The following is a 12,392-nucleotide window of genomic DNA, read 5'->3' on the forward strand; positions in this document are numbered from 1 at the left end:
GAAAGAAAGAAAGAAAGAAAGAAAGAAAGAAAAAAAGAGAAAGAGAGAGAGAAAGAAAGAAAGAAAGAAAGAAAGAAAGAAAGAAAGAAAGAAAGAAAGAAAGAAAGAAAGAAAGAAAGAAAGAAAGAAAAAGAAAATTACACTGGTAATATGTGTGTGCATGCCCAAGATCCCAGGAGGAGAATGGAGCAGAAGGGACTGTGGAAATCACCAAGGGGGTGATTTCTCACCCTCCCTCTCATTGTCTCTGCCTTTCACTCTAGTGAGTGCATAAGACCTAAGGCAAAAAAAGAGTTGATTTTTAATTATCTTGTCTTCTTTCTTTTTATTTATAAAGTTGTTTTGATTTTCTAATCTCTAACCTATGGAAAAGTATTCAGTCTAATGAGAGCACTGTTTTAAAATCTAGATTTCACACAAATTCTTTGTTTTCTTTAAAGCTACCAAGTTTTATTTTCCTTTTCTGTATGGATAAAAGTATAGCACCTTGAAAATATATACCAAATAATTTTTAAAAAATAGAAACAGCCAAGTCTTTATTCATGTAATTGTAGATGCAAACTTTATCAGTTGGTGCCTGCATAGTCCATTATTAAGAGAACATACACTGATCCAATGTCATATCATCATCTCTTTAATCACAGTACCTTTTCACCTTGAGGAATCTTTCTAAAACAAAAAAAGATAATTTATTCATTGATCTTTAATAGTTGATTCTGCAAAACAGCAAAGAAAGCAGAATAAAATTTTTAGTTGCAAACTTTGCATTCTCCTACAATGATTAGAATAACATGGGCAAGAAAGGACCAAACAACAATTTTTAAATAAGAAAATAAATCGTTGTGTCCCTTAAATGTAAATAAATAAATAAATAAATAAATAAATAAATGGTATCTTATTATAAAAATAATAAATCTTAACAGTTTATCTTCTCTTTTCAAACAAGAAGACAAGTAAATGTACCTACATGGTTTATTAATTGAACCAAGTTACTCTTTTTAAAAAAATCTTTTTAATTATTTAATTCCATTTTATTTATTCATTTATTTTATTTTAATTTGACCAGAGAGAGAGAGAGAGAAAGTGAGAAAGCAAGCTGCCAGGTCTGGGACTCAAACCGCAGTCAGCCATGTGGGAGTCCAGCACCCCCAACCACCATGCCACCTGAACACTGACCTTACTATCGTGAATTTGCATTTATGGGCAAGAGACAGTGGTGATGGTAATTTCTGGAATTTTTCATTTTTTAGTTTTTGCCAAGGGCACATGCACTTGTCAGAGACTGAGAAAGTGAATGTTAAGAAATCATTCCCCCCTATGACATGGAATGGCCATACCACAATCCCTTCTTCTCCATCCTCCTCTCAGGATTTTGAGCACACATGCACACATGCACACATGCCTGGCATGATTTTCAAGCTGCCAGGTACAGGACTTAAACTGTGGAGTTGGCCATGTAGGATCCAGTGCCTTAATCACCATACTACCTGCTCGTCCCGGAATTTGTATAATATTTTACTTAAGGTCCACCCCACCCCCCCATAGGGCATGTGCACTCCCTGATGGGAAACAGAGACAGTGAGAGGGAAAGTGAGAAATCACCTCCTAAGGGGAATGGTCACGGCATCCCTTCTCCTCCATTCTCCTCCTGGAATTTTGGGCATGCACACAAACAGCCCCAGCATGATCTTCAAGCCACCAGGTCCAGGTCTCAAACCATGGCCATCTATGTGGGAGTCCAATGCCTCAACCACAATGCCACACACTAGCCCCAGAGTCTACATTTTAAAAACATTACCAGATGAGGCTAGTACATTACCCCATGTGTAATGTTCCATAGAAAAACCTATCTCTCAAAATCTGGTACTGAGAAAAATATCATTCTCCCCTGAGAAGTCTAAACTAACTGTTCTAAACCTAATTAAACTTGTGATATTTTTCTCTTTACTTTAGAAGTCAGGAAGTTTACAGCCCTATTTTATAACCACAAAATCATAGTGACTGTATTCATTTGGATGATTATTAGTTACTTTTCTCCACTCATAGCTTTGTCCAGTGATTCCTGTCTTATCAGCTTGCTATATTTGTATGTTCCAGAGTCACGTCAAATTATTCTTGAAAAAAGGTAGAGGGCAAATAGAATAGAAAAGAATAAAATAGATGAATTGGAATTATACAAAGGACAAAGTAAACGTCTTTTTGAAAGACTTCCATTTATGGCAACATGAGGAATACAAAAAGCAACTGCCTAATTCAAATCACATAAATATGCTGAAAAAATGTGAAATGTGTCTTTTATAATGCATAGCTAAGAAGAAAAACTAGTAAGGGAAAGTCTAAGAGACTAAAATGAGAGAAAGTATGAAGTGAGAGAGGTGATCATGTACAGATATGAGTGACTGCCCTGGTCTCTGCTGATCCCTAGTGGTGTAACCTTTGCCTTAAAGAGGCCCCAGCAAAGTGGCTGTATGGCAGTGGGATGGATGGATGGATGGATGGATGGGAAGGATGGATGCATGGAGTGGGATGGATGGGAAGGACAGATGTATGGAGTAGGATGGATGGATGAATGGGAAGGATGGCTGTATGGAGTGGGATGAATGGATGGAGGGGAAGGATGGCTGTATGGAGTGGGATGGATGGGAAGGATGGGAAGGATGGATATATGGAGTGGGATGGATGGGAAGGATGGATGGATGGAATGGGATGGATAGGAAGGATGGATGTATGGAGTGGGATGGATGGGAAGGACGGATGTATGGAGTGGGATGGATGGGAAGGACAGATGTATGGAGTGGGATGGATGGGAAGGACGGATGTATGGAGTGGGATGGATGGGAAGGACGGATGTATGGAGTGGGATGGATGGGAAGGACGGATGTATGGAGTGGGATGGATGTGAAGGACAGATGTATGGAGTGGGATGGAGGGGGAAGATGGATGTATGGAGTGGGATGGATGGGAAGGATGGATGTATGGAGTGGGATGGATGGGAAGGATGGATGTATGGAGTGGGATGGATGGATGAATGGAAAGGATATCTATCTAAGAATATCATCCAAGGATGGATGGCTGCATGGGAATGGGATGGATGCTGGAGAACATAGCTTCAGGTCTGAGCAAGGTAGAAAGCCATAACTGACACCCCCAATAAAGTTGAGAACACTGAGAAGTGACACAGCCTCAAAATGAAGATTCTGAGGAGCTAAAACTTCAGAATGCTAAAAGGTGATAGAACTTTTGAATGGGGGGTGGGGTGGAAGTAGGGAAAATGCCCTGGTTTTGCCTTGTTTTCCAGTGGAGAAGAAAAAAAAATGGCTGAAGGACTTGCAGCCACAAACTTGTTCTCATACAGATTTGGGTAAGTAGTCACATTGCCAGTATTGTTCACAAAACTGGCAAGCAAGAATTGAGTTCAAAATAGACCTAGGTGGGACCAGCAGATGGCGTAAAGGTTACATCGTTGCTGGATTCTCACGTGGTCGACCGTGGCTTGAGTACTGAACCTGGTGACTTAAAATTCATGCCAGGCATATGTACGTGTGTGCCCAAGATCCCGAGAGGAGAATGGAGGAGAAGGGATTGTGGCATGGCCATCCCCCCAGGGAGGTAGTTTCCTGCTTTCTTTGTCTCTTTCTCTCTCTTTCTCTGGCAAGTGCATGTACCCTATAGCAAAAACCTCTCTTAAAAAAAAAAAAATTGTCAGTCTACAAGGGCCTCCAGGGCACCTGTCAATAGAATATGAAAATTTCAATGAATCCAGTGTACACCAAAGCTTCACAGACTTCACTGCACAAAGTTCTTACATGTTTAAGCCTATAATAACAAAGGAAGAACACCCAGAGCAGTTAATCTCCAGGAGCAGGACTCAGCAAGCACCAGAGTCAGACCAGCAAAGACTAAGTATGGTATACAGAATGAAAATATTTAATACCTATAAAGAGAAGTAAAAACTTAATGACTATTTGACTAAGTACAAAAGGCTATCAAAAATAACCAGACCTATTTGCCAAAAAGCTTAATGGAAATTGTGGAAAATAAAACATAATAAAAATGTAGAAGCTTAATGAAGAGGACAATTTCAAAATGGATAAATTAACAATTATAATGTTAAGTGAAACAAAGCAAGCCATGGATTAACTATGAAATGACTCCACTTATATAAAGATACGGAAAAAGTAAACAGAATTTGTTTAGAAATACACAGTCTTGGGGCCAGCAGATGGTGTGGTGGTTAAGGTGTTAGTTACATCCTACATGACTGACTCCATGGTTTAAGTCCCAGACCCAGAGGCTTGAAAACCATGCCAGGTGTGTGTGTGTGTGTGTGTCCAAAATCCAGAGAGGAGAATGGAGGAGAAGGGACTGTGGCGTGGCCATCCCACCTGAGGGTGATTTCTCACTTTCTCTATTTGTCTCTGTCTCTCCAGAAAACACATGTGCTCCATGGCAAATAAAAAAAGAATATTTGTGTGTGTGTGTGTGTGTGTGTGTGTGTACAGAATGAGAGAGATATGTAGTAAGTCTATTTTTTAAAATTAAGAACAACGCTAAAATTCAGGATACTGACTCTTGCTAGAAGGCAGAAGGATAAGGATGTGAACAGGATGGAGGAATGGTGGAAAGTTTAAGAGTGTCAGCAATATTTTATTCCTTAGGATGGGCTGTCACTACAAAAGTGCTAACTTTATTGATATTTAAACCATTTTACACTAGTGTCCTGTACTCCCTTGTATAAATGGACATTTGTAAAAAAAAAAAAAATTAAAAGAAAAGAAGAAATCTGACAGAATTTAGGAAATTAAAAAAATCTTGTAGCTCAAGGAATTTTCAGACTTGTGTCATATACTACACAGCAATAACCACTGCTGAAAGGTCATAGTGAGGCTGAGTTGTAAGTACAGAAACACACTTTTTACAGAAATCAGTGTACGAGGAGTGTAATTAATCAGAGGGTGGTTTTGCAGAGATGGAAAAAGTATAATGGTACAGCAAACATTCACGGATTGCTTTAAACCTGATAACAATTTTAATTTCTTCCCCTAAGAAAGTTTCCAGCTAAATCTAATGGAAGACTGGACTAGAAAAGCAGACCTATTTTAAAAGAAGTGGACGAGAACATGTTTTTTGTTTGTTTGTTTATTTTTGTTTTTTTTTTTTTAAAGTTTTTGCCATAGGGCATGTGCATGCACTGGAAACAGAGACAGGGGGACAGTGAGAATCACACCTCAGGGGGATGGCCACACAATAATCCCGTCTCCTCCATTCTCCTCCTGGGATTTGGGGCATGCATGTACACATACCTACCTTGATTTTCTTTCTTTTCTTTTTCCTTTTTTTTTTTATGAATTATTTATTTTATTTATTTATTTATTTTTAATTTGCTATAAGGCATATACACTCACCAGAGAAAGAGAGACAAAGTGAGAAAGCAAGTTGCCAGGTCCAGGACTTGAACAGCAGTCAGCTCTGTGGGAGGCCAGAACCCTAACCACCAAGTCATCTGCTAGCCCACCAGCCTGATTTTTCAAGCCTCTGGGTCCAGGACTGAAACTGCCTTCAGTCATGTGGGAGTCCAGGGCTGTAATCACCATACCACATACTAGCCCACATGGTACTTTTAAAGGAAAACTCTCCTATAAAGCAGTGTTACTATCTCATTTGTATCCTACAAAGTAGAGGATACCTGTCTACAATGGCCAGAATTTACTTGAAGTGAATATCATTATGCAAATCCAATCAATTAGAATGTCCTTGTTACTTACCCACTTGGAATACAGTTTTGTCTCAACTCTTGGTACAAAACTTGCAGCCTTAATCATGACATCATACACATTTACAAGGATATCTATATAGTCACTGAACTCAGGTTCAAACTTAATGGCATTGTTATCAAGAATCAGTCTCATGATGAAACCTGGATGTTCAAAAGCTCTAACAGAATCCTGTTAAAAAATTAATTTTACAAATATAAAAAATGTGTTTTATCAACTTTTTCACTTAGACAAAGTACAAAAGTATATTTTATATATATATAAAATATATATACATACTTACACACACCCACACATATCCCTACATGAGTAGACTCCAAAGAGATTGTGGAAAAATGGGATGAAAGTATGAGTTTATTTTGGTGCAAAAGAAATTGAAACCCATGCGTAGATTTTTTTTTAAACTTCTATTTGTTTATTTATTTCCATTTGTCATTATTATTCTTTAATTTGACCAGACAGAAACAGAGAGAGAGGGAGAAAGGGAAAGCGAGAAAGCAAGCCACCAGGTCAAGGACTTGAACCATAGTCGGCCATGTGAGAACCTAGTGCTCCCAAGCACCATGCCACCTGCTGCCCCATGCATATATTTTTCACAATGCATATTTTCCATTAACTTTCTGAAGACCCCTTATATATATAACCATATATACTCCTATTACATATATAACTGTATATCTATATATAAAACAATATATGTATATTATTTTAACTATCTATATACCTAATTATATATAACCATATGTACCGACATTATATATATATAATATACATAACTACTTATATACTTATTCCTATATATTAAATATATAATATGTGATAGACTAGAGAGTGCACAAGTACCAATTAGAATATATGGAAACCTAAGGTTCTTCTTCTTCTTTTTTTAACTTTATTTACTTATTTTTAATATGACCAGAGAGGGAGGGGGGAGAGAGAGAGAGAGAGAAAGTAAGAAACCAAGCCACCAGGTCAGGGACTTGAACCACAGTTGACCATGGGAGTCCAATGCCCTTAACCACCACACCGCCTGCCAGCCTCTCAAGGTTCTTCTTATGCCCTAGACAGTTAAGCCAAGGAGAAGTTCTATTAAAAGACTAAGAATGATTCTGAATTATATTTCTTAGTATTTAGTATCCTCAGGCCTATACAGGGGCATGGTCCCAGAAAAATGAGGATGTGCATAGCAGTGGAGTCCTGGAATCATTAAGACAAAGCCCTAGAGGAGAATATTCCATTTCCAAGGCTCTGCTCACACTGTAACAAGACCTCCTTCTAGAGAGAGAAAAGCCTCTTTTTGAATATTTCTCTCTGCCATCATTATCTCAATTTCCTAATTATGGGGATTTTCATTAATCCTCACCTAATGTTATTATAATTTTACATCCTAAATTTGAAGGTTGACAACTATTTAAAAACAAAACATAACAGAACAAAACCCAAAAAAAACAAAACAAAACAAAAAAACAAACAAAAAACAGATAATGGCAGTGGGTCTGAAGATGCATTTCTGCCCTCTCACTGGTTAAGATATTTTAACAGGGCCAACCCTGCAGCTCAGTAGTTAAGGAACCAAGATTCCACATGGCTGACTATGGTATGAATCCAGGTCCTGGTGACTTGAAAAACTATGTAAGGTGCTTGTGCTTGCCTGAACCAAATCCCTAAAGGTTGGAGAAATGGAAGAGAAGGGATTTTGTAGTACTCCTTCCCTCTCCCAGTCTGCCTTTCTCTCTCTCTCTCGGCAAAAATACATACCCTCTGGTAATTTTTTTAAAAAAGATATTTTAGAATCCAGCAGGTGGTGTAGTGGTTAAGGCGCTAGAATCCCACATGACCAACTGTGGTTCAAGTCCCAGACCAGCAGCTTGAAATACACCAGGTACATGTGTGCACATGCCCAAAATCATAAGAGGAAAGTGGAGAAGAGATTGTGGCATGGTCATCTCCCCTAGGGGGTGATTTCTCACTTTTTCTCTCTCTGTCTCTCTCTGTGTCTCTAGCAAGCATACATGCCTTTTGGCAAAAAAATCTCTCTTAAAAAATAAGGTATTTTAACATTTTCCTTTCTGAAAGAATTAAAAATAAATTAGTAAATGTATATTGGTGTAGTTTACCATACTTACTGAGGGTTGTGCAATTAAATCTGTGAAATCTTGCATGGAGACTAAAATGAGGTCCTGAAGCTGTAAAGTCATAAGTGTAGCAGCACAGTTGAAAAAAGACTCCAATTTGGCACTGCTGTCACCAGTTGGCAATTGCTTTTTTTTATTACCTTGGTAATAAATATTCTGCACTTCTGGAAACCACCTTGAAAGAACAAAAGACTTTTAAAAGTCAATACTTTCAGTGAATTATTCCTTTTACATTGAGCATTAACAGTAATTTCTGGACATCCAAAGGTCTTTGTAGAAAAGTATATTGCTAAGTGACATTATCCAATCTCTGAAATATAAGTGCTAGAATATTTCATTTCTCCTAGGAAAAGAAATTTTAAATCATAACCAATAGGAAATGACTCAATGATGTGATACTGTGAGAAAGACATAAATCTAACTCCTGAAAATATGATTCTTGCACTTTTTGAAGAAATATGAAAACTAACTCTATTGGCTATTACGAAATACTCCTATCCAGTCTCCTGAGTTCTCAGGGAATGTATTTGCTAGTTTAAAACAAACAAACAAAAGAGCAACTGATTAAACCACAAGTTCAATTCACTTGGTACTTCATGCTATTCTATCTGCTTAATAGTGACTTGAAGACAAGATACAAACACCAAAATTGCGTATTTTATTTTCCCATTTTCCTTAATATGATATCCTGAATGAATTATTGATCTAAAATAAAGTTCAAATGTGTGTGCACCCTTGTAACAAAAAGACAAGGGTGAAATTTCATATATAGGCATATTATGATGATAACAAGTATGCTTTTTAGTTTATAAAACTAAATGCTAAAATTAGTTTACAAAACTGCAAAGTCCAACACTCAGAATTTTAGCGTATTGGTATCTTCTTTCATAAGGAATAATTAATTTTATAAATAGTCAACATAACTTCAGAAATCGCCAAATTTTTCAAGAAAGAAAAATCTAAGTTTTAAATGGTATTTATTTATCCTTTTAACTATCATGTGCTGAATGTCCACTGTGTCCTAGGAACAATGTCGCAGTAGAAATAAAAAGATATGACATCAACTCTTCTTTCTTAAAACGAAGAAGCCAATGTGTCATGGCAGGAAAACAAATTTGAAATCAAAGGATAGAGATATAATTTTTCATTTAAATATTGGAGAAAGGTTGTAAAGCAAAGATAGCAGTTACCAAAGAGGAGATAAAAATGAGAATGAGGGAGGCCCTGAAAAATGGATGTGAAGTGGAAATAGGATAAAGAGGAAAACCGTGAGTAGGTAGTGCTAACATATCTGATTATGTCATTTCATTGTCTAATATACAGATAATAGACAATACAGATTAGAGGTTGGGAAATAGGAAGAAATAAATGGAGGAAAGTCCATGGGGATTTTTTCAGAACTTGAGAACTAAAAACAAGAACTTGGAAGCCATGAAGCCATGACAAATGCTTCTTTGCTAGGGCCTCAGTATTAAAACAGGTCAAAAGGATAAGCAGCAAATATAGAGAAGAGCAGATCTAGATTAAGAAAGGAGCAGGCAAAACACCCAGCAGGTACAGAAAGAGATTAAATTGTTTGAATCTGTAGGACTGGAAAAAGAACAAGTGGAATGTATTATAAAAATTATTCATTCACTTGCTATCTCACAAATATTTATATAGCTCTTTATTACATGAAAACATTTGGGATACAAAGATTCCTCATCCCTCAAAGTATTTATACACGGGACCAGCAGTTAGTGTAATGGCTATGTCTCTGGACTCCCATACAGTCGACCGTGGTTTGTGTCCCAGACCCAGTGGCTTAAACTCACGCCGGGTCCATGTGCATGTGTGCGTGCCCAAGATCCTGAGAGGAGAATGGAGCAGAAGGGATTGCGGCATGGCCATCCCCTCTGCGGGTGTGTGTGTGTGTGTGTGTGTGTGTGTGTGTGTGATTTTTCGCTGGATTGCGCCAGGCGCTTCCCCTCTGCGGGTGTGTGTGTGTGTGTGTGTGTTTGTGTGTGTGTGATTTTTCGCTTTCTGTCTCTGTCTCTGTCTGTCTGTTTGGTGAGCGCATGTGCCCTATAGCAAAAACCTCTCCAAAAAAAAAAAAAAGAAGTAGTATTTACACACTAGTGAAGAAAAAGAGACACATATATAAATAAATATTATTCAAGGAAGGAATTATAAGGGAATATGATGTCAAAGGCATTCAGAAAGAAGAGCTCACTTTTGATGAAGTAACAGTGAAGATTTCATGGGAAAAGGGTCATTTCAGCTGGGTACTGAAGGACAGAAAAGAGGCATTATGGATCATTAAATAGTGGGAACTATACTAGTTTGTCAATGGTATACAAGAGGTTTGATTCCATTTTAATCTCCTTAACCTATGATTTAATTAATATGATTATGTATGTAAGGGTGACAATGCCAAAAGCCAAAGAGCTTAAAAGAAAAGTAACTAAATAATTTTCAAACTTTTCTAGCATCCTATCTTACAGATGAAAACAGAGTGACTAATTATTTTAAAAATCAGTAGCTGGTTCATACGGACAACAAAGAACCTCCAAACAGTCCATAGATTTCTGACTATGGTAAGGTATGGCTACAGATATAATAGAAATTATGTTGTTTTATTTAATATGATTATTTCTACAGGCATGATTCAAGGTGAACTGAGGATGGGAAAGATAGGCTAGGTTCATGGTATAAAAGACCTTAAAATGTAGGCTATATAATATGAATTAATTTTGTCAACAGAAGGAAGGTACTGAACTAGAAGTTTTTAAGATTCATCTGGGGGCCTTTAGATGGTATAGCAGGTACATCACTGGACTCCCACATGGCCGACTGCAGTTCGAGGTCCAGACCTCGTGGCTTGAAACTCACATTGGGCACATGTGTGTGTGTGCCTGCCCAAGATCTCAGGAGAATAGAGGATAAGGGATTGTGGCCTGGCCATTCCCCTTGGAGGGTGATATCTCACTTTCCCTCTCACTGTCTCTTTCTCTCTCTCTCTTGTGCACATACCCAAAGAAGAAACCTCTAAAAAAAAGAAAAATAGATTCATCAGGCATTGGTTTCTAGGGAAGCTTAAAGGACATGATACCAGAGACAAAAACACATAGCAGTCAGTTAGATTTTGCAAAAGTTTAAGTGGGAGGTTAAGAAGGCCTACAGGTGGCATGATGGTTAAGGCACTAGATCCCAAGAGTCCTAGACCCAGGAGTCTGAAAAACATGCCAGCCACATGTGTGTTCTATGCCCCAAAATCCCAAAAGGAGAATGGCGGAGAAGGGACTGCTGCATGGCATCCCCCAGGGGAGTTTCTCTCTCTCTCTCTTACTATGTATGTATCTACATACACACACACACACACACACACACACACACACACACACACATACCCAAAGATAAAAACCTCTTAAAAAAAAAGATTCATCAGAGGTGGTTTCTAGGGAGGTTTAAAGGAGATGATACCAGAGAAAAAAGGACATAGTAGTCAGTTATATGTATATATATTATATATTACACACATATAAAGATATATAATATATTTTTATATGTGTGTATATATATACACATATACACATATACTAAGAGAGAGAGAGAGAGTCAGAGAAAGAGAGAGGCAAGAACACTCAGTCTGTGGCAATGTCTTAAAAAAAAAGAAAAGAAAAACACCATATACTAAAACTCATAGAATGCAGCAAAAGTAGTAGAAGAAAACTTATAGCTTAAAGTTATAAACATTTACACTAAAAAAAATTAAAACTCTTGACTCAATAGCCTAACAGTCTACTAGAAACTAGAGGAAAAATGACAACATTTCTTGAAAACAAAAAGAAGGGAGGGAAACAAAGAATCAAAATGAAACAAATAAAATAGAGCAGAAAAACAATAAAACAAACATAAAAGTTGGCTCTTTAAAAAGATTAAAAAAAAAAAACCTGAGAAATTCATAGCCAGAGTGATGAAGAAAAAGAAAACTCAAATTGTCACAGCCAGGAATGAAATAGGGGACATTAATACTTAACTTACGGAAATACAAAGAATTTAAGGGACTGAAGGAATCATTGTATCCCAACTAATGGACGAATTCCTAAAAAGTCAAAACTACCAATTCTGACTCAAGAAGAAATATAAAATATAAATATATCCATAACAAAGAGACTAAGTTTTGTTTTTTTTTTTTAAATGCCAGGATCCAGGCAGAACTAGATGAATTCACTGGTATTTCTACCAAGCATTTAAAGAAGCATTAACACCAATTCTTCACAGACCAAAATAGAGGAGAAAGGAACACTCCCTAATCATTCTATGGGACCGGTATTACTGTAATACCAAAACCACACAGACATCACAAGAAAAACAAAACTATAGGCAAATACCCCTTATGAACATAGACACAGAAATGCTCAACAAAATCCTAGCAAACTGAATCCAGCAACATATAAAAAAGATTATGCTTCATGACAAAGTGGGATCTTTCTCAGGAATG

General features: G+C 37.2%; 1 protein-coding gene across 1 annotated transcript in view; it reads right to left on the reverse strand.

Moving 5' to 3' along the window:
- Positions 1-12,392, reverse strand: part of DNAH7 (dynein axonemal heavy chain 7) — a 288,975-nt gene that overhangs the window by 244,567 nt on the left and 32,016 nt on the right. Inside the window, exons 11-12 of the mRNA XM_006167772.1 lie at positions 7,901-8,084; positions 5,766-5,945 (exon numbers count right to left, since the gene is read on the reverse strand). Of these exons, the coding sequence (XP_006167834.1) occupies positions 5,766-5,945; positions 7,901-8,084 (364 nt within the window). The remainder of the gene's footprint in view (positions 1-5,765; positions 5,946-7,900; positions 8,085-12,392) is intronic.

Source organism: Tupaia chinensis, unplaced genomic scaffold (genome assembly GCF_000334495.1).
Source record: "Tupaia chinensis unplaced genomic scaffold, TupChi_1.0 Scaffold145082_1, whole genome shotgun sequence".
Lineage (NCBI taxonomy): Eukaryota > Metazoa > Chordata > Mammalia > Scandentia > Tupaiidae > Tupaia > Tupaia belangeri.